A 23229-nucleotide genomic window follows, 5' to 3' on the forward strand; every position below is an offset into this window, starting at 1 on the left:
CTTAGGCTGCCTCCCCTGGCCTAGATGGACCTTGGGGTCCCTTCCAACTTTAGGATTCTGTTCTTCATTTTGGAAGGCGGACAAGGAGCAAGAGCAACCTGCCGTCACAGAGTCTTCATCTCCTTGGTTGCCCTTCTCTGGAGGGTGGGCAGATTGTGAGGAGCAAAAACGAGGATGCAATGATGACTCTCACTTTCAATACTCCTACTATAGGTAGGCTAGAGAAGCTGTGAGATGTTTTGCTGAGGGGGGCGGGCAGGAGAAGAGAAGAGGAACGCAAGTCTTCCACCCCCAGTTACCGTAGTTTTCGCTCCAAAACACGCACTTTTTTGCTCCTAGAAAGTAAGGGAAAATGCCTGTGCGTGTTAAGGAGCGAATGCACGGATCGGAGCCATGGCTGCCGTCAGTCAAGCAAAGCGGGAGCCGCTTGCAGGGCTTCTGTCCCGCTCTCGCTTTGCTTGCTTTAAAGCGACCTGGAGCCGGGGAGGAGGGAGGGAAGGAGAGCCATGGCAGCAAAGCGGGCAGCAGCCGCTTACACGGGAGGAGGGACAGACGCTAGCAAAGGTCCGTGAGCTCTCTAAACAGAGCAATGAGGCTGCAGAGGGACAGCAGGAAAGATAAAATTTAAGCAACCAGCAGCAAAATAAAACCAACCTCGAGCTCTGAGCCACGCAGTGAAAACCAGGAAGTTAAAGAAAAAAGGCTGGGGATGAGGGAGAGGGGAAAACTTCGCAAATCCCCGCGTCTCAGCTGGGAGGGAGCAGCTTGTTTTCAGGCAGGATAGATTCGAGCATTGTCTGGGTCCTAGTGCCCCTACTCCTTTTTTGTGCTCCATTCTATTGCTGCTGGTGGCTGCTTATCACTCAGGCTGCAAGGAGGAGCGCTTTTACACAGCTAATGGTGAATCCCCTGCAATCCAAGTCCTCCTCACTTGCTCAAATCTATTCTGCCTCAAAACAAGGAGCGGAAGGAAAAGGCTGCAAACTGTTAAATGGAAAAAAACCCAGGCACAGGGCAAGTACCTTAAGTATACCTTTAAAGCAACAGTGCTCTTTCCCTCCCTCCTCCCCGCTCAGCTCACCGAAAAGCTCCTTCTCCAGGCGTGCTCCCTTGAGTGCTTTTCCTTCCCTCCCCACTTAAAACGTGGTTACAAAGCACGGATCCACATGGATCCTCAGGATTTTTGCATTGGGCTACCCCAAACTCACCATCAGATCACATGTCTGTGGCCACAGCATGAACCATAAAAATCATGCACCCACTGTTTCGTTCAGAATATTTTTTTCTTGTTTTCCTTCTCTAAAAACTAGGTGCGTGTTATGGTCAGATGCGTGTTATAGAGCGAAAAATACGGTATGTCTCCTCCAGAACGTCTGGCCAGAGACATTTTGACAATTTTTTTAAAAATCTGGTGGATTCCAGCAGACCTCAACCATCCTGCTCTGCCTGCTGCTCCACTTCTCCATCCCATAACTCCTAAGCTCTGCAGCTCACCTTGCTTCACCTGCGGAGGAAGAGGGCCCTCTCACCTTTGCCTCTCCTACCGAGTCCCTTTCTTCTCTGAACAGCCCATGACCCCAGCCTCTCACTGCATGGCAAACTTGTCTGGTTGAAGGAGCTTTGAAGACATGCTGATTCCAGAGGATTGGAAGTGTCTGGCACACAGTGGAATAAACACAGGTCTGGCAAACCAAGCCTAAGCCAAATTCTAACACTTTCTGAATCCAGGAATTTTGGGGGTGTAAGAATGCCAGCGTGTTCAGAAGACATAATGTCACCGGAGGGGGAATAAAAGGCTTCCTAGGAAAACCCCCTTGGCTGCTCCTGCGCTGCTTCCAAGGCGACTCCACCAAGAACATACATTTATGGCTGAAATACAGACACAAAGCAGCAGATGGGACAACACAGAATGCCCCCCCCAGCCATGTCTGGCAATGTCTCCCCCCTCCAGCTGCCCCTCCAGCCCCCCCCCCGGACCCCCTCTTGCTGGGACAGGGCTCTCTGCCCCGCAGACCCCCCTAGACATGCCCAGGGGCCCCCAAGAGAGCCAGGCAGGACGCCCCCCCCCAGAAGAGACACCCCCGGGTCCCCCATCTGGCCCCTGCGCCCCCCCCCCAAGGCTCCCCGCTCCCCCGCCCAGACGCCCCTTCGCAGCCCCAGGCAGAGAGAGGGGCTCCTCCTCCGGGACACGGGTTCCCCCTTCCCACGCACACGCGCCCAGTCCCGGGTCCTGCTTCTTCCCGGCCAGGCGCCCCCCCTCCCCTCGGCCCAGCGGCCCCCGCACCCTCCCAGGCGCCCCCAGGCGCCCCAAGAGAGACACCCCCGGGTCCCCAATCTGCCCCCCCCCCACAAAGACCCCCCTCTCCCCCGCCTAGACGCCCCTTCGCAGTCCCGGAGCCCCAGGCAGAGAGACGGGCTCCTCCTCCCGGACACGGGTTCCCCCTTCCCACGCACACGCGTCCTCTCCCCCATTGCGGGCCCAGGTGCGGCCTCTTCCCCTCAGAGGGAGCAGCTCTGCGCCTGCGCGACGCCCCGGACGGCTCCGCGGGGAGAGAGAAGGGTTAAGGGGCGCCGAGCTGGCTTCCTAGAGAGGACAGGGAAGGAAGGCGGGCCGCTCCGCCCCCCTCTGACGTCCCTTCCGGCCTCGCCCTCGCCTGCCGAGCTCTGGTGGGTCTCCTCTCGGGGGAAGCCTGCGGAACTCCCTGCCCCGGGAGGCGGGAAGGGGAGGGAAGAGAGGCTAGGGGTCCGGGAGGGAGCCAGAGGGACCTCAGGCCCTGGCCAGGGAGGTGGGACTGGAAGACAGCGAGGAGGGAGAAGGACATTAGGAGGGACAATATTCTGAGGGAGAAGGATATTATGAGGGACATTATTATGAGGGAGAAGTATATTAAGAGGGACAATATTCTGAGGGAGAAGGATATTAGGAGGGACATTATTAGGAGGGAGAAGGATATTAAGAGGGACAATATTCTGAGGGAGAAGTATATTAAGAGGGACAATATTCTGAGGGAGAAGGATATTATGAGGGACATTATTATGAGGGAGAAGTATATTAAGAGGGACAATATTCTGAGGGAGAAGTATATTAAGAGGGACATTATTATGAGGGAGAAGGATATTATGAGGGACATTATTATGAGGGAGAAGTATATTAAGAGGGACAATATTCTGAGGGAGAAGTATATTAAGAGGGACATTATTATGAGGGAGAAGGATATTATGAGGGACATTATTATGAGGGAGAAGGATATTAAGAGGGACATGAGGGAGAAGTATATTATGAGGGACATTATTAGGAGGGAGAAGTATATTAAGAGGGACAATATTCTGAGGGAGAAGTATATTAAGAGGGACATTATTATGAGGGAGAAGGATATTAGGAGGGACATTATTAGGAGGGAGAAGTATATTAAGAGGGACATGAGGGAGAAGTATATTATGAGGGACATTATTAGGAGGGAGAAGTATATTAAGAGGGACAATATTCTGAGGGAGAAGTATATTAAGAGGGACATTATTATGAGGGAGAAGGATATTAGGAGGGACATTATTAGGAGGGAGAAGTATATTAAGAGGGACATGAGGGAGAAGTATATTATGAGGGACATAATTATGAGGGAGAAGTATATTAAGAGGGAAAGACCATGAAGCTTCCCTTCTCTTTCTCTTCATAAATCTCTGTATGTCGGCCATTTCCCTCCCTAATTCTTTATTTGTTTGACTAAACTGGGAGGCAGTGAATGACAGGAGGGCCTGGCGTGCTCTGGTCCTGGGGGTCACAAAGAGGCGGACACGACTAAACAACAACAACAATTCTTTATTTGATGCAAAGTCCAGTTTCTGAGGCGTCTTCCAGGGCAGTTCCACCCAGAGGGCCTTGCCACCGTCCCCTCGGATCCAGAGCAGGAAGTCCCCAAGGGACGGTGGCTGGAGCTGGACATGGGCCCTGCTGCTCACCAAGCCACCCAAGCAGATATGGCTGGGTTGGGGCGAAGCTCTGGACTATGAAGTGGGGTTGGGAGGGACCCCCACTATTGCCCTGGCTCCAGATTACACTCACTTGTCACTCACAGTTATGACTTCTCCCTCCTCCTCTCCCCACGATTCCTCAGGGAACATTCTTCTTCCCTTGGCTACGTACAGTGCTGCCCCGAAAGACGAATGCCTTGCAAGACGGAAAACTTGCTAGACGAAAGACTTTTCCGTTTTGGAGGTGCTTCGCAAAACGAATTTCCTATGGGCTTGCTTTGCAAGACAAAAATATCTTGCGAGTTCCTGCTGGTTTTTCCCCCTCCCCCCCCCTTTTTCTAAACTGCTAAAAGCCGCTAAACCGCTAATAGCGCTAATCCGCTAAGCCGTCAATGGGCTTGCTTCGCAAGACGAAAAAACTGTTAGACGAAGAGACTCGCGGAACGGATTAATTTCGTCTTGCGAGGCACCACTGTATTGATCTTACAATAGAATAGTGTGTTTGATTCGTAGGATTTGTTGCATCTTCCATTAGAACTTGGCAGAGGACCAAGGGGCTCCTTCTGATCTCTTGGAGACTTCCTGAGACCCCAGATGGATGAGCAAGACTCAGCTGGCCCTGAAGCAGGAAGAGGCCATGCCATGGAAACGGGGAGCAGTGGGGGATTCTGGGAAAACTCCATGCAGAGGATTCTGGGTGAGGAGGACACCCCTTGCTCAGAGGTGCAGAGCCAGCAGCTCAGGCAGTTCTGCTTCCAGGAGGCCAAAGGACCCCGAGAGGTTTGCAGCCAATTCTACCACCTTTGCTGTCGATGGCTGAAGCCAGAAAGGAACACAAAAGCTGAGATGCTGGACCTGGTGATCTTGGAGCAGTTCCTGGCTGTCCTTCCCCTGGAGATGGAGATCTGGGTGAGGGAATGCGGAGCGGAGACCACTTCCCAGGCGGTGGCCCTGGCCGAAGGTTTCCTCCTGAGTCAGGCAGAGGAGAGGAAGCAGGCAGAGCAGCAGGTGAGAGAGACTTTCCTCTGGATACTCCCAAGGGGCTCCAAAGAGGAGGGAGAGTATTCCCAAATCATTTCCTAATGGCCCATCCTTTTTTGGAAAGCATCTAGGAACAGATATTATTATTATTTATGACACCCATGTGGCTGGGTGCCTTCCAGCACATATAAAAGCATAAGAAGACATCAGATGTCTTCTAAAAGTTATGCATTTTCTTATCTCCTTATCGCCTGATGGGAAGGCATTCCCCAGGGTGGGGGCCACTGTGGAGAAGGTCTTCTGCCTGGTTCCCTGTAACTTCACTTACCACAGTGAGGGAATCAGCAGAAGACCCTCCGAACTGGACCTCAGTTCATGGAGATGCTCCTTTGGGTATAGTGGGCCTTTCAGGCCGTTTAGGGCTTTAAGGTTCAGCACCAACACTTTGAATTGTGCTGGGAAACGTTCTGGGAGCCAGTGAAGATCCTTGAGGACCAATGTTTCATGGTCCTGGCAGCCAACCCCAGACACCAGTCTAGCAGAAGCAGGAAGCAGCTTTCACCTCTGTCCCCCGAAAGCGCTTGCCTCTGCCATTCCTTCTCTAACCCTTCTCCCCATTCTCTGTTTTGAATCCTTGTTGCTCTTTCAGAGGAAGGATCTTTGGGCAGAAATGGGTCTTGATTCTTCTGAGGCAGAGAAGACTCCCTTGGACGCCAGAGTGAGGCCTCTGGGTAAGGAGGAAGGAGTGTTTTCTCCCCCGTTTTGTCACATTCTCTTGGTTTTGAAACTAATCTCTGAGTTCTTTGCATCTTTTGGGAGAAGACATCTGGAGCCCAGAGCTCGGGGGGGGGGGGATGTATTTTTGCACAACTATTATATGAAATGGGTACAAATGTCCAAATGTACTCAGCAGGGGAGACGTTTATGATAAAAATTTGATTAGTTTACAATTACAGTCCAATAATAGCCTCCTTATAACAATGCGAAATTACAATACAATTACTAATACCAATCTTATACAAAATTATATAATATAGGTGGCCCCCCGCATGCTAAAACCAAGGGTTTGAAGATTTTCTTGATTTCTCTATTCCAAAATCTTTTTAATTTCAATTACACTCCTGTCAAGATAACAATCGTTTATACAACAACTGCAATATTAAAGACTTCCATTCGTATGGAAACATCAAATAATATATAAAACTACAAGTGAGGCACTCCAGTAATATCCTTACTCTTCCTGTGTGTGGCAATCTTTCTGTTTGTGATATTTCTTCCTGTCCTTGTAAAATGTTCTGTTTATCTTTTCCTGGTTGTTGCTGTTCTCCATCATTCCTTGGGCGGAGCTAATATCCCATTGTGGTTTCAGAAATTCTCCATCGTTCTGTCCTGTGCTTCATTGTTTGGCAACTTTAACAGCAGCTGCAAAAATCACACAGTCCCAATAAATAATCAGTTTTCGCCATTTTTCTTCTCCGCCTGGGATGGAGAGGGATCGGTCAGAACTGCAAATGACTCAGTAATGAACCTTATCAGCTCCCTCACAACTTTCAGATTCCTCACATCCCTCTGTCTGGCCTAAGATAAATGCGCATTTATCCAATTAGATTAAATTCCAAGTCCTTTTAGCATTATTCAGTTCAGTCTGTATATAATAAAGGATGGGGAAGAGTCAGCTCTAATTTTCCATCGTAAACATTTTGCAAAATAGAGCTTCCCTCCCTTTTTCCTTTTTCCCCCACACACAGTTCCATTTGATGTTATATTCCATATCTGCAATCCAGTTTCATCCCTGCTCACCTGTGCATAGATATTTTGAACTAGTATCCAATGGCGGGCTGCCAATTCATTAGTGTAGAGATGAAAACTTTGTATAAAGAAGCCATAGGCTCCCCTCCCCCCACATCTTTTGCACCAAATGAAGTCTTCCCTCATATACAAACTTTAAAGACCTTGCAGCTGATTCAGTTCCGCAGTTTATGATCTCATCTCTTCCAGCAACGCCTGTACATTAGTCCACATTGAGCTCTAATTGACAGGAGAACCTCTGCTTCTTAATGGCGGAGAAGGAGGGTTTTCGGCAGGCGAAGGGCTTTTGCACTCAGCGCCTCCCGCAATCCATGCCGGAGCCAGAGCCTGGTACCAAGACGAACTGGGAGTGAAGCCCGTTCCCCCCTGTCCCTGGGGGAAACTTGCAAGGAGAATTACCCTCAGTCATCCTTGTTTTTCCTTCTCCAATGATCTCCCGCTGCCTCCATTAAGGCAGAGCGGAACCGGAAGCTAGCAGGGGAGACTTGGACGAAGCTCCATCTGCACTTAGAGATGCACTGTTTCACCTCTGAGAGAAGCAGGCGCTCACGGTTTCCACTTACCTTGGTCTCTCCCAGGTGACGGAATGATGCCACCAAGACCTGCTCCTTCATCTTTTCATGGTGGTGGAGGGAAGGCAGCAGCTGTGGACCCAGATCAGGTAGGGGGAAGGAGCCTTGTGGGGAAGGTCTGCTTGGATGCAGAGGAATGGTGGGAGGAGCCAGAGAAGAGGGAGCCGACTGGGAGGAGGAGGAGGAGGAGGTGTCTGAAGCTGGAGAGGGAAGAGGGCTGAGGGAGCAGAGGGAGTCTGTGGCAGAGAGCAGCCCAGACTCCGAGGCAGAAGCTGCAGCAGGAGAGAGGAGGGATGAGGAAGGCAGAGAGGGGTCTGGCCGCTGTAGAAAACAACAGAGCCAAGGGAATGTTCTCTAAGAGGACAGCCTTTTTCCTGTTCTGTTAGGGTCCAGTGTGCTTTGAAGATGTAGCTGTCCATTTCACAGACGAGGAGTGGGCATTGCTGGATCCTGACCAGAGAGCTCTCCATAAGGAAGTCATGCAGGAGAATCGTGGGATCTTGGACTCTCTCGGTAAGGCTCCCTATTGGATCATCCTATCTGTTTTGTAATGCAAGACATCTCTCTATGTGACGAAGCTCTGATATTTTGATGGGGCTCAACAGCGCCACCCGCAGCACCTGGGATGTTAACACTCCCACAGCAAACCTTGAATGGATGGCTATTGATTTTTTCCCCTGTGAATATTCTTCCTCCAGTTCTGCCGTTTAAAACCCTGACCAGGCTGTCTGAACTGCCCAGGCCTTCTTCAATGTAGGCTTCAGAGTGATTTGGGATGTTGAAGTAGCTCCAGTCACGTTTCCTGCTTTGTTCTTGCTTCTGTCTCTCTCTGGTTGACCAAAGAGTCGCTTGACATTGGAGATGGCACAGATTCCACGACTGAACCAAACAAACTCCATCCCAAAACAGAGCCAGGCTTTTTGAATCTCAGGCAGTGAACCCTGTAGTAACAATAACGATAATTTTATTATTTTTACCCTGCCCATCTGACTTCCAACAAATAGGAAAAACAACAACAACAACAACAACAACAAACATTAAAAATGTCCCAAAACAGAGGTGCCTTCAGAAGTCCTCTAAAAGTTGCATAGTTATTTCCTTGACATCTGATGGGGGGGGCGTTCCACAGGGTGGGTTCCCCTATCGAAAAGGCCCCCTGCCTCGTCCCCTGTAACTTCTCACAAAAATGTAACATTTAAGTACAGTGGTACTTCGGGTTAAGAACTTAATTCGTTCTGGAGGTCTGTTCTTAGCCTGAAACTGTTCTTAACCTGAAGCACCACTTTAGCTAATGGGGCCTGCTGCTGCCACTGCGCTGCCAGAGCACGATTTCTGTTCTCATCCTGAAGCAAAGTTCTTAAGCCGAGGTGCTATTTCTAGGTTAGCGGAGTCTGTAACCTGAAGTGTATGTAACTTGAGGTACCACTGTAAGGAAACTTGAATAATAATAATAATAATAATAATACTGATATGACAAGTTTCTGCTGCATTCTGTGATGTCGAGAATTTAAGGAAACATCCAAATTGGTTTAAGGTGATGCACATCATCATTAAATTTTTAGCCACTAAAGAAATTTAAATTTGGCAGCTGCTACACACATTTGTTCAATATACAAAATGTGTTTTTCAGCACACAGAAGTTCATGTTTGCCATCTTTATTTGCCTACTCTTACATCGCTGACCCCAAGGCAGCTGACTATGACCAAGTCAGTCCAGAGTCAATGTTCCCAAATATTTCTCAAGCTCTTAAAATTTGTTTAGATTTATTACTGCATATTGAACAACTTGGCATATTGAATACAGTAGTACCTCGGGTTAAGAACTTAATTCGTTCCGGAGGTCCTTTCTTAACCTGAAAGTGTTTTTAACCTGAAGCACCACTTTAGCTAATGGGGTCTCCTGCTGTTGCCGCTGCGCTGCCAGACCATGATTTCTGTTCTTATCCTGAAGCAAAGTTCTTAAACTGAAGCATTATTTCTGGGTTAGCAGAGTCTGTAACCTGAAGCGTGTGTAACCTGAAGCGTATGTAACCTGAGGTACCACTGTATATCTTCATTTTGAACAGGGAACTTTCCCCTTTGGCCACCTTTAAATAATAATAAAAGCACATTTTATTTATGAAGATAGTACAGATCCATATTTAAATTTGAACAAAATGATGTTACCAGGTTAAGCTGTACTTTTAAAAACTAGAGAGAGAAAACATATAATATTCAACTTACTGCAGTTGGGCAGACATATGAGGATTTGGTGGAAAATTTGGTGGAAAATGAAGATGAAGCTATAATGTTGTGGAAGATCAAGGCAGATCAGAGGCCTGTCAGTACAAGTGAGACCAAAATGGAGGTTGGAGCTTTTGGGACATACAGTTTTAAAAAACTTAAAGAACTAAATTTGAGCTCCATTTTTAAATCTAGAGACTGGTTTGGAAGAAAATTGGTCATTATTGAGACAGATCTTCCCCGAGAGTTGGTGTTGAACACAAAGGATGGTCAAAAAATCCGGCAGAGTGAAATGGAAAGAGTTTTAGGAGCCTCAGAAGTTTGGGATCCAGGCTGAGAATTGATGGATTGATGGACATTGATTTGGGGATTAAACCGGGAATGGGAGGGTGGGATTTGGGAATCCAAAGGGTGTTTAAATATAGTTTGTTAAGTTCTCTTTTTTCTTTTTATAACTTTTGCAATTTTTATGGAATGTAGGGAAATTGTGGAAGGGAAATTTGGGTCGACTTTAGGAAAAAGGTTTAAGATTAAGTTAAATTTGGGTTTTTTAAACTAATTAGAAATAAGGTTTTTAAAATTAATTGAGAAATGAAAGAAAGAAGAAAAGGAAAATAAATAGCATGAATAAAGAAATTATTAAGTTAAGGTAGAGCAAAATGATAAGAACTTGTTGGGCAGATAACATAAATTGGAATGCAAGAAGGGGAGGGGGGAGGAGGTCTCAGAAACAAGGTGAAAGAAGATAAGGTTCTTTAAATATTATGTGTCTTTTTAATTGTTGTTCTTTTTTTGGATATTTTTTGTGTTTTTTTTTTTAATTTTTGTCTTTTGTTTTGTTATTATATAGAAAATTTCAATAAATATTATTTAAAAATATATATAATATTCAACTTGATTTGTATACGAAACTAGACATTTTTACGGAACAAAAGGAACATTATAACATCTAACTCCCTTCAGTTCTTCCCCTGTCCCAAGCATTAATGAGCATTGTTCCATAATTTGGGACTGCACTTCTTCCCGAGACTCTAATCCGTTTGCCTTTTAGTTTCAGGTGGTGATGAATTAGAAATGATGAACGAGGGAGACCACAACGAAATCCATACAGTGGAGGAGCCATATCAGGATTCAGACTGTGGAGAGAGCTTCAGTCAGAGCTCCCATTCCACTTCCCATCAAAGAAATCCCCTTGAGAAGAAACACTATCAGTGCTTGGAATGTGGAAAGAACTTCACTCGGAGTGCCCATCTCACATCCCATCGTAGAATTCATACAGGGGAGAAACCATATCACTGCTTGGAGTGTGGAAAGAGCTTCAGTCACAAGCACAATCTCACTTCCCATTGTAGAATTCATACAGGGGAGAAACCATATCACTGCTTGGAGTGTGGAAAGAGCTTCAGTCACAGCCATGATCTCACTTCCCATCGTAGAATTCATAAAGGAGAGAAACCCTATCAGTGCGTGGAATGTGGAAAGAGCTTCACTGATAGCTCCTCTCTTATCTCCCATCAAAGAATTCATACAGGGGAGAAACCCTTTCAGTGCTTGGAATGTGGAAAGAGCTTCAGTCAAAGGTACAGCCTCACTGCCCACCGTAGAATTCATACAGGGGAGCAACCATACCAGTGCATGGAATGTGGAAAGAGCTTCAGTCAGGGCTCCCATCTCACTGCCCATCAAAGAATTCATACAGGGGAAAAGCCCTATCAGTGCTTGGAATGTGGAAAGAGCTTCAATCGGAATGCCCATCTCACTTCGCATCAAAGGATTCATACAGGGGAGAAACCCTATCAGTGCTTGGAATGTGGAAAGAGCTTCAATCAGAGGGCCAAGCTGTCTTCCCATCAAAGGATTCATACAGGGGAGAAACCCTATCCGTGTGTGGAATGTGGAAAGAGCTTCAATCAGAGGGCCAAGCTCACTTCCCATCAAAGGATTCATACAGGGGAGAAACCCTATCAGTGCTTGGAATGTGGAAAGAGCTTCAATCAGAGTGCCCATCTCACTTCCCATCAAAGGATTCATACAGGGGAGAAACCCTATCAGTGTGTGGAATGTGGAAAGAGCTTCAGTCAAAACCGCAGTTTCACGTTCCATCAAAGAATTCATACAGGGGAGAAACCGTATCAGTGCTTGGAATGTGGAAAGAGCTTCAGTCACAGCCACAATCTCACTTCCCATCGTAGAATTCATACAGGGGAGAAACCATATCACTGTTTGGAGTGTGGAAAGAGATTCAGTCACAGCCATAATCTCACTTCCCATCGCAGAATTCATACAGGGGAGAAACCCTATCAGTGCATGGAATGTGGAAAGAGCTTCAGTCACAGCCACGATCTCACTTCCCATCGTAGAATTCATACAGGGGAAAAACCCTATCAGTGCATGGAATGTGGAAAGAGCTTCAGTCAAAACCGTAGTTTCACTTCCCATCGTAGAATTCATACAGGGGAGAAACCCTTTAAGTGTGTGGAATGTGGAAAGAGCTTCAGTCACAGGTACAATCTCACTGCCCACCGTAGAATTCATACAGGGGAGCAGCCATATCAGTGCATGGAGTGTGGAAAGAGCTTCAGTCAGGGCTCCCATCTCACTGCCCATCAAAGAATTCATACAGGGGAAAAACCCTATCAGTGCGTGGAATGTGGAAAGAGCTTCATTAGAAAGCACAATTTCACTTCACATCAAAGAATTCATACAGGGGAAAAACCCTATCAGTGCTTGGAATGTGGAAAGAGCTTCAATCGGAGTGCCCATCTCACTTCCCATCAAAGGATTCATACAGGGGAGAAACCCTATCAGTGCTTGGAATGTGGAAAGAGCTTCAATCAGAGGGCCCATCTCACTTCCCATCAAAGGATTCATACAGGGGGCAACCCAATCAATGTGTGGAATGTGGAGAGCTTCAGTCAAAACCGCAGTTTCACTTCCCATCAAAGAATTCATACAGGGGAGAAACCGTATCAGTGCTTGGAATGTGGAAAGAGATTCATTAATGGTGCCACACTCACTTCCCATCTAAGAATTCATACAGGGGAGAACTGCTGAGATATATTTCCAACAGCTGTGAGACATTCTCCTGTGCCACAATGAGTACACGAATCATGTGTGGGAACGTTAGCACACTGCACCTGTGCTGTCTCATCGTCCCCCTTACCCTCCAGAGGTGTCTCCAGCACATAGAGCCTGTTCTGACATGCAACACTGACCAGTTGTTTCCCACCCTGGAAATAGAACAGACATCATTTTCAAAGCAAACCTTATAACCCTCCTTTACAAGAGCAGATACAGATAAAAGACAACACTTCATTCCTGGCACAACGTAGGCTTCCAGCTCTGCCTGTAAAAAAGAAACAAACGCATTCCCAATGGTGGTTAATTGTCTCTGTGTGCCATCAGCAAGAGTGACTGTTCTCCCAGTTGAAACAGCCCTGCAGTTCCACATTTCGCCACTAGATGGCATCAGATGTGGCTGGCTCCTGAGTCGATGACTCAACGCAGCATGCTGCCGTCACTAGAGTTGTCCTTCAACGTTGCCATAGAGGCAGCAAGGTGATAAGAAGAACCGTCCTCACTTCCTCTGTCACGTCCTCTCTTCGCATTCCCACGCTGGCCTCCTCTCCTAGACTGGCTGCCATGGAAACCTGGCTGGCTGCCACGAGGACTTGGCTGACTGCCATGGGAAGCGATCTTGGAGACATCCTGCCCGGCCTCTCTGGCTCTCCTCGGACAGGATCAACGCAGGTGTTCAACAGACCCGCAGACAAAGCAACGACGAGTGGAAAAAACCTGAACCGTGCCTTCTGGCTTGGCCCCCCCCCCTCTGCTACCAGCAGGGCACCCTGAGCCAGCTCGGCTCTCTCTGAGATGGCGTTCTTCCTCATCACCCAAACGACCAGTGGAAAACTTTTCAAACTTGCCTTTGGTCTTCTCTGCGCCCCCCCAACCTTGCCAGCAGCTCTCTGTGAGGCTGTACTGCCTCTTGGGGACGTGGCTTTTGGCTTCCACTGTGGTTTCTCGGCAAACCCTCTCCAGCTCCTGCCAAACAGCCTGGGCACTGTGGTGCACTCTCTCTAGTGTCTGGTAGGCCTCCTGGGCAATCTCAAGACCCTCCACCAAAGGTAGTTGTGAGCCCTCCAAACTGAGCACGATAGCTCCTAGGGCTTTCTGGTCCTTCCTCTGTGAGGCATAGGCAGCTGCAACGACCGCTGCAGCAGCTCCGGGAGCTGGAGCGTGCTGTGGGGGCCCTTGGGTTGCCTCCCACAGACCCTTGGCTACCAACTAGGCCTTCCACTTCCTGGACCACTCTTCCCAGTTGCTCCCATTTAACTTCTCGAAAGGGACAGTGAAAGATTCCTGGCCATCTGCCATCTTCTCCCCCGGGGCCTAGCCTACTCACGTAACCAGCAGCTCCTCTTGGTACCCGGTCCTGAAGATGACATCTTGCCCAGTGAGCTTCGCTGCCTCAAACATTAGGCAGGAGCTCCAGCCGGCTTCTCCCACACACACAGGCACTACGTGGCAACAGCTTCCATAGCTTGGCTGGGCCCATAACCTGCTGAGATATAATGGCACCCGGCACGCTTCTCCCTGTGCCGATGAACGCCTGTGCTGATAGGTAAAACTTGAGCTCTCTTTGCAGCTCTTAGCAGAGTCCCACAGCAGCAGAAAAGGGGCCTTGTGTGTATATAATAAATCAGACTGTACGCAGGCTTCTTTCTAATCTCTAACAGTCTTTAATGAGAAGAAAAACATCATAAATCACCCAGCGGGAAAAAAGATGTGGTGAAAGGAGAATGAATCCACTACTGGCGGTAAGAATAAAATGGAGTATAGCGGAAGGCTGGGAGAGTGAAAGTAAGAAAGTAGCCGCTAAGTGGGTGTGGAGGAAAGACCTCAGACACAAAGTATAAAGAGTCAGAGGCAAAGTAACAGCGAAATATTTTAATGGGCTAGAGAGAAGGGAAAGGAATTCTTCTGCTTCATCGGGTTGGAGACTGCTACAGCAACAACCGGCGAGGGGTCTGAGGACGGTCTTTATGTATTCAACTTTTCTGAATGCAGCATTTAAGAAGGGACTGACTTAAACAGTACGCAAAGTTTCCTTTTCCCAGTTTTGTCATTAAGCATGCTTGAATAAAGGACAGAGACTGGCATACACTAAACCCAGTAAAAGGCTGGGAAAATCTGAGCGATAACAGGAGGAATGGAGAAGGGAAGAAGCTTCTGAGGAGACTAGGGAGAAAAAGCGAACAGTTTGAAGTTTCTGCTTCGCCACTTTGCTCCTTCCGCTTCGGTCTCTCCTCGCCCTGTCTTAAAGAGATATACCCTAATGTCTAAACAGGAGAAGACTGAGCCTATGTCCTAGACTGAATTACAGCTTTTGTGGAAAGAGACTGGGAACTTTTGGGAGAGGGGAAATTAAATACGACAGTGTGTCAGGACTTAACGCTATATAAAAAGCCTCTTGGCCTATGCTGCCGATGAGCGCCGACCTTTCTTCTTGAAAACATCGGAATTGGCTGTAACATACCCGTGAGTAAGGGGAACTAAATATTGGACTAAATTTGTGGAAATTGGCTGAAAACGGGAGGCGAGTAACAGGAAGTCCGTCTCCCGATCTTGCTAACTAGATCAAAGCAATGGCATTGAAGTGCGCTGAAGCGTTCAAAAGGGATCGTAAAAGCACAACAAAGGTGCATTGATAGACTTTGTATTTAAAAGACAAGAGGGAAATCTTTGTAAAACTTGTGGACTCTATTTTTGGAACTTTCTTCCTATTTTTGAGCTATGCGGAGTTAAAAGGGACAACCCAGTTGTCGGACTGTCAGCGCGTAAAAGAGAACTGTCAAACTGCTGATACTGTTGCTGGAGTTTAAACTATTACATAGACTGAGATACAAATTCTTAAACATTGTTGCTGGGACCCTTCTTGACACCTTGTGGCCCTTTTTTAAGAAATAGAAAACCTGGGGAACCTTCCTTTTGTGCTCTGGAATTACTAAGACTTAATATGGGGAATATAGGAACTTCAATGGCGGAAAAGAGCTCTCTCCTTCCTTGAAACTTTGAAACACCCCCCCCTAGAGGATTGTGGAGACATAGAGGCCTGGGAACTGTATTTTATTGAGACTTTCTGTGGTTTAATTGTTTACACTCTGGATTTGTCTTTCTCATGGAATAAAAGACAAGTTGACCTTGAACAGAGGCAGGTGTGGAATGAGCGGCTCAGGGAGAACAAGAGCAGCCAAAGCTAAAGAAAAAGAAAAGAAACCGGTGCAACTTGTTCAAACAACCTTAACTCATCAACGTAGATCATCTATCCCAACTGTGCTGACAGCACAGGAGGTGGAAGTTGAACAGCCTGCTGCAGAAGACATGGCAACTGGAGGATCTGAAACAGTCCTGAAACAAATTTTGGAACAACTGGCAATTTTAAATCAAAAAGTGGACAATCAATCATCAAAAATTGATCAAGCTACATCCTCTATTAGTAAATTATCTGATCAGGTTTCCCAGCACACCCAGGCAATTGAGAAACTGCAAGGAGCTACGGCTGAAAATTATAAACTAGCTGTGGAAGCCAGTCAAAAAGCAGAACAGGCGAACAAAAAGGTTGATGAGATTAAGGGGGAAGTAAGGCCTCTGAAAAGACAGGTAGGGGAACAACAAGCCTACCTGTCATTGGTTGAACTGAAAAATAAGGAAAATAATCTCAGGTTAAGGGCCATCCCAGAATTGGAGGAAGGAAATCTAGAGGGATTTTTGACACTTTTGTTCTCCAAATTCTGGGGAATTGAGGAAGATAAGGATTTCAAAATTGTGACGGCTTTTAGACTGGGAAGATCGATAAAGAAAGATAAGTCCAGAGACTGTTTGGTTATTTTGAGATCAAGAGAGGAAAGAGACAAGATACTAGGCCTGCATTTTAAAAAATCTTTGGAGATAGAAGGTAAAAAGGCAGAAATCTATAGAGACATACCCAAACATCTTTTGGATCTTAGGACCACCTACACAGATTTGACCAAATTGCTGAGACACAACGCAATTCCTTATAGGTGGGAATTTCCGCAAGGACTATCATTTACTTACAAAGGAAGGAAAGTAAGAATCAAAACACCTGAGGACCAGCAGAAGTTCCTATACGACCACGAGGAGGACCTCCAGAAAGGAGCTGCAGCTTCTTGGCCACCGCCACCACCGGGACCATCACCAAAACCTACACCGTCTGGATCTGGACCAGCACTACCACCTCCGGGATCGGAGGGAAACTTAGACACCCCACTGTAGGACCCACTAATTAGACCAGGATGTCTCTGCAGCTTCTTAGCTGGAATATAAATGGCGGAAATTCTCCGGAAAAAAGAAGAAAAGTATTTCATATTTTGAAAAAAGAACAATTGGACATTATTTGCCTACAAGAAACACATGTGACAAGGCTCCACAGAAAAGTGCTAATTAACAAAAGATTAGGCCAAGAATTTATTTCTTCGGATAAAGTCAAGAAAAGAGGAGTGGTGATATATGCAAAGGAGAGCCTGTCACCGAAATATTTATTTAAAGATGAACACGGCAGAATTTTGGCGATTGAAATCCAGACACAAGGAGAAAAATTTTTGATATTAGGAATATATGCCCCAAATGAAGGAAAATCGGAATTCTTCAGGAAGCTGCACGAGATTATGCTGGATTATTTAGACTACAACAACATCATTATGTTGGGCGATATGAATGGGGTTGTGTCTGTAAATATGGATAAGTCGCAAAGCGCTAACATAACGAAAGATGGCAGACTACCTAAAACTTTTTTTGAAATGACTGACAATATGGACTTAATTGACATATGGAGGGTTAAGAACCCCCTAGGAAAAGAAGGAACTTTCTTTTCTGAAGCTCATCTGACATGGACACGAATCGACCAAATTTGGATAACTAGAGGACTGGCACCTAAGACTAGAAAGGTGGAAATCTGCCCAAAAACCTGCTCCGACCATAACGCCCTGAAAGTGGAACTGAGACTAAACACAGCCGGATCCTTTAGATGGAAAATGAATGACACCTTACTAAGGGATGAGAAGATTGTTAAGAAGGCCCAAAAAACTTTAAAGGACTATTTTGAGATAAATTTAAATACCACTGTGGAAAAAAGAACAATCTGGGACGCAAGTAAAGCAGTTATGAGAGGGTTTCTAAACAACAAAACACGATTAAGAAAAAGTTCTGGAATGAAAAGAAGGAGAAGATATTGGAAAAAATAAGAGATGGAGAGAAAAAATTAAGATCCAGGCCCAAGTCGAAGGAAGTGCTGAGAGAAGTGAATTTTTTCCAAGCACAATATTTGAAATTGATAAATCAAGAGGTGGAATGGAAAATTAAACAAATGAAACAAAGTTCTTTTGAATCAGCAAACAAGTGTGGGAAACTGCTAGCATGGCAGTTGAAAAAGAGACAAAAACTTAATACAGTTACAAATCTAGAGATTGAAGGGAGAATGGTTCAGAAACCCGAGGAAATTAGAAAGTACTTCCAGAGATATTTCAAAGAACTTTATTCACAAGGGCCGCAGAAAGATTCGGAGGTGGACCAATTTCTTAAAACGGATTACAGAAAATACCTCAGGAAATGAGAACAACCCTGAATAGTAATATCACACAACAAGAAATTGAAAGTGCCATTCAGAACCTTCAATTAGGCAAATCTCCAGGCCCCGATGGACTTACCTCCAAATATTATAAGGTTTTGAAGGACTATTTGATACAACCTCTGTTGGAGGTCTGCAACCAGATTATGGAGGGGAGGAAGGCACCGGAAACGTGGAAAGAAGCTTTCATCACATTGATACCTAAACTAGAAACTGAAAAGACCCAGCTTAAGAACTACCGCCCCATCTCCTAAATGTGGATTACAAAATTTTTGCGGACATTTTGGCAAGTAGGTTTAAAAAAGTGCTTAATGAAGTGATCCATAAGGACCAGGCCGGCTTTCTCCCTGGTAGGCATTTGTTTGACAACACAAGAAACATTATTGACATTTTGGAACTTCTACAAACAAATCTTAACACTAGAGCGGTTTTAATTTTTATCGATGCGGAGAAAGCCTTTGACAATATCTCTTGGATGTTTATGAAGAAAAACTTGGAAGGGATGGGAGTGGGGCGGGGGTTTGAAAATGGAATAGAAGCAATATATTCAGAACAAAAAGCTAAATTGATAGTAAACAATGTGGTGACAGAGGAGTTTAAAATTGAAAAAGGGACACGGCAGGGGTGCCCTCTATCCCCCCTACTGTTTATTTCAGTTCTGGAGGTGCTATTGAACATGATCAGAAAGGACCGGTTGGTACAGGGAATTGAGGTCGGAGTGAAACAATATAAATTGAAAGCATTTGCAGATGACTTGGTATTAACATTACAGGAGCCAGTCTCTAGTACTAAAAGGGTGTTAGAATTAATTTCTGACTTTGGTCGGGTGGCGGGATTTAAGCTGAACAAGCAAAAAACCAAGGTTCTAGCAAAAAATTTGACAACTACAGAAACAGATGAGTTCCTGAAAGAAACAGAACTAAATGTGGTTAAAAAAGTAAAATACCTAGGGGTGTATCTGACCTCCAAAAATTTGAATTTGTTTAAAGATAATTACAAGAAATGTTGGTTAGAAATCAAAAGAGATTTGGAAACATGGTCAAGATTGAAACTTTCCTTGTTGGGCCGAATAGCAGCTATAAAGATGAATGTATTGCCGAAAATGTTATTTTTGTTTCCGGCCCTACAGATCGTGGACAAGGTGGAATGTTTTGGAAAGTGGCAGAAGGATATTTCCAAGTTTGTTTGGCAGGGCAAAAAGCCCCGAATAAAGTTTAAAATATTAACTGATGCGAAAGAAAGAGGAGGATTTGCCCTGCCAGACTTGAGGTTATATTATGAATCTGCAGCCTTCTGCTGGTTGAAAGATTGGATCTTACTGGAAAACACTGATGTCCTAGATCTGGAAGGGTTTGATAATGCTTTTGGGTGGCATGCATATTTGTGGTATGACAAGGTTAAAGTGCACAAATTGTTTAAAAACCATATTGTCAGAAGAGCGATTTTGATGGTCTGGACAAAATATAAAGACTTATTGGAGAGCAAGACTCCGAGGTGGCTCTCACCGGTGGAGGCCAAGGCACGTAAGAGACTTAACATGGAGGCCCACTGGCCTAAATATTGGGAAATAATTGAAAAAATTGGAGACAATTGGAGGTTGCAGAGCTTGGAAAAATTAAAAAACAAGGTGCGAGACTGGTTGCACTATGCACAAATTCAGGAGGTTTTTAAAGTGGACAAGAAGGTTGGATTCCAGGTGGAAAAATCGAAATTAGAAACAGAACTGTTAGAGCCAAAAAATAAATTACTTTCGAGAATGTATAACTTGCTGCTTAAATGGAACACTCAGGATGAGACAGTCAAATCCGCCATGATAAAATGGGCGCAGGATTTGGGGCATAACATTATGTTTGAAGACTGGGAAAGGTTATGGAACACCGGAATGAAATTTACGGCATGTAGTGCCTTGAAGGAAAACATTATGAAAATGATATACCGGTGGTACATGACCCCAGTCAAGCTGGCTAAGATATATCACCTGTCTGACAATAAATGTTGGAAATGTAAAGAGGCGGAAGGGACATGCTTTCACCTCTGGTGGACTTGCCCGAAAGTGAAGGCCTTTTGGGAGATGATTCATAATGAACTAAAAAAGGTACTTAGATTTACCTTACCTAAGAAACCGGAGGCCTTTCTTCTGGGCATAGTGGACCAGAGAGTGTTTAAGAAAGATAGAACCTTTTTTATGTATGCCACTACAGCAGCAAGGATCCTAATTGCAAAGCATTGGAAGACACAAGATCTACCCACGCTGGAGGAATGGCACACGCAGTTGATGGACTACATGGAACTGGCCGAAATGACTGGCAGAATCCGAGACATGGGAGAAGAAACTATTGAGGAGGACTGGAAAAAATTTAAGGACTATTTGAAAAAACATTATAAGCTGTACGAATGTTAAAAAATGTACCCTCTAGGAAACTCTAGCTTCAGCAATGGTAAATTAATGAAATGGAAATTAAGGCACAAGAAATCAGAGGTAGAATAATGAAACAACTTTATTGTGTTCAAACGAAAATGTATAAGATTTGGGTTATAACATCTTTGAAATTAGGAAACATGATAAAATGAAGGATACAATAAGTATTGAAACAAGTTAACAAATTGCTGATGTTCTGTATTACAGAGAATGCAGGGTTTGGAGGATGCGGGGAAGTCCACCAGATGTGCTGGAAAAAAAGAATATGGAAATTTGTAACTTTTCTATTTTTTTTTCTTATATCTGTCTTCTATTCTTTTTTTTCTGTATTTCATAAACTTAATAAAAATATTATAAAAAAAAATAAAAAGCCTCTTGGCCTAAAGAACACCTTCCTTCTTGGCCCAGCTCCCCTGCTTGGACTCGCTCCTGGATTGAGACTCTCATTACACCCCTCCCAAGATTCTAGAGAATTAACTACGTGTCTTCATTTACATACCCTTAAAACTTTGACGCTTAATTTCTTTTTTGCATCGCCCTCTTTTATATCTCTTTAATTTGTTATAGGCAGGTCCCCGGATCCTTTCGGCATCATTTGTGAGACGTTGGCCTTGTTATCCACATATCCTTTTCTTGCATTCTGTCCTTTTTTATTGGCTTTGATATATTTAATGGCGGGGTTACGGTCCATACGAGATTTGTAGATAGGTATTGTGTGGAGGGGGATATCCTGCTGAGAAACCACACCGAAGGCCAATTACAATGGGAGGAATTGAGGAAGTCAGTAATTCTTTATAGTGATCTCTAAAGGAGGAAGAATACTAAACATACAAAATGAAAAAGGGGTTGGGAACGCCAGCGGAAAGGAGGCCATCTAGACAAGAAGAAGGGAAGGAGGGGAAAGAAATTAAGGATTATGATAGTTTGATGGCCGAAATAAGGAAAGAATTAAAAACAATGAACAATATATTGAGAGAAAGCTACTGGAAGTACAGGATACTCTGGATAAGAAACTGGAGGGGGTGGTGGGTGAATTGACAGGAAAAGTTAAAGACCTATCGGTAAGAGCTAAGGTACTTGAGGACTCAATGAAAGGGTGCAAAAAGATACAAAAGACAGCAAAAAGGAGGTGGACAGGATTAAAACAGAAGTTAAAGAGATAGGAAAGATACAGGAAGAGTTGTTGGATAACATGGCTATGACACAGATGAGACAAAACCAATTAAATTTGAAATTTAGAGGAATCCCGGAGAACTTAAATGAGAACATAAGATCTAAAATGGTTAAAGAGTTAGCAATTTGGTTAGATAGGAAGGAAGAAGAGATAAATTACTCCTTAGCAAATATCTTTCGGATAAGAACAAAATCGGCCAAAGCTAAGGGGAAAAAATTGCCAGGAGATGTACTAGCCATGTTTAATTCGTTGGAGATAAGAAATGAAATTCTGAAACAGAATTACAGCAAAAGGTTATATATTGAAGGAAATTCAATTATTATATTTAAAGAGATCCCTTCGAGATTTCTTCGAAGGAGAGATGTATATAAAAAATTAACCAACCAGTTGAAGAAAAACGGGATCTTATATAGATGGGAGTTCCCGGAAGGTATTTCATTCTATTTTAAGGAAAAAAGATTTAAACTGTCCACTCCTTCAGAGCTTGAAAAATTTGCAAGAAGATACGAGAAGGATTTTGGAAAGATGGCGGGGTGGGAGGAGATGGGGAGAGGCAGGGGGAGGGGGAGGGGAGTGAAGAAGAAGAAAGAGAGACAAACCTAACAGAAGAAAGGGAAGAAGCAGAGAAAGAAGACAAGGAACAGTAGTTTCCATTCAGATTTGATAACATATTAATAGGGTACAACAGATGGTGTTAAAATTACTGACCTGGAATGTGAATGGGTTGAATAATAAAAATAAAAGGAATCAGATTGCACATACATTATTGAAAAAGAACCTTGACCTAATCTGTCTACAAGAGACTCATGTAATAAATAAGCATAAGAGAATTCTGAGTAATAAGAGATTAGGGCTGGATTTTGTGACTTCTGATAAGGTTAAGAAAAGAGGGGTGGTACTATATATAAAGGAAAAAATTGACCCACAACTACTGTATAAAGATGATCAAGGGAGACTGATAGTGGTACAGATGGTGTTTCAAGGAGAAAAAATAATCGTCGTTGGAATATACGCACCTAATGATAAAAAATCAGCTTTTTTCTCTGAATTAGGCAATAAGTAATTGGAATGGATGGATCAAAAAATGATACTGATGGGAGACTTTAATGGTGTGGTATCACCAAATCTGGATAAGTCAACAAAAAAGCAAGAGTCAAAGGAAGGCAAGCTACCCAGATCATTTTTTGATCTGGTTAATAATATGGGTTTAATAGACGCCTGGAGATTCAAAAATCCCACTATAAAACAGTATACTTTCTTCTCAAACCCAAACCAGAGTTGGGGGAGAATAGATAGTATTTGGATATCGAAAGAATTGACACAGAACTTAATTAAGTCGGAAATTCTTGCACAAACCATATCTGATCATAATTCGGTATATATAGAGATAAAAAGTAAAGATGTTAGAGCAGGTAGATGGAGAATGAATGAATCT

At 44.6% G+C, this 23229-nt stretch overlaps 1 protein-coding gene across 4 annotated transcripts in view; it reads left to right on the top strand.

Moving 5' to 3' along the window:
• The first annotated feature begins 2541 nt into the window (after positions 1-2541).
• The window catches only part of LOC310851375 (uncharacterized protein), a 39339-nt gene continuing 18651 nt past the window's right edge, over positions 2542-23229 (top strand). For 2 of the 4 annotated variants that reach the window (XR_014567730.1, XM_083753697.1), the window contains exons 1-6: positions 2579-2667; positions 4483-4977; positions 5600-5681; positions 7338-7420; positions 7718-7844; positions 10606-12526. Coding sequence is in view for 3 of the 4 variants with exons in the window: in XM_083753697.1 (XP_083609823.1) it covers positions 4564-4977; positions 5600-5681; positions 7338-7420; positions 7718-7844; positions 10606-12526 (2627 nt within the window). In the remaining variant the exon portion in view is untranslated. Of the gene's footprint in view, positions 2668-4452; positions 4978-5599; positions 5682-7337; positions 7421-7717; positions 7845-10605; positions 12527-23229 lie in introns of those variants that run through there. The other 2 variants (XM_083753699.1, XM_083753698.1) reach the window with 2 other exon arrangements.

This window comes from Podarcis gaigeae (genome assembly GCF_964106915.1).
Source record: "Podarcis gaigeae genome assembly, chromosome: 8".
NCBI lineage: Eukaryota > Metazoa > Chordata > Lepidosauria > Squamata > Lacertidae > Podarcis > Podarcis gaigeae.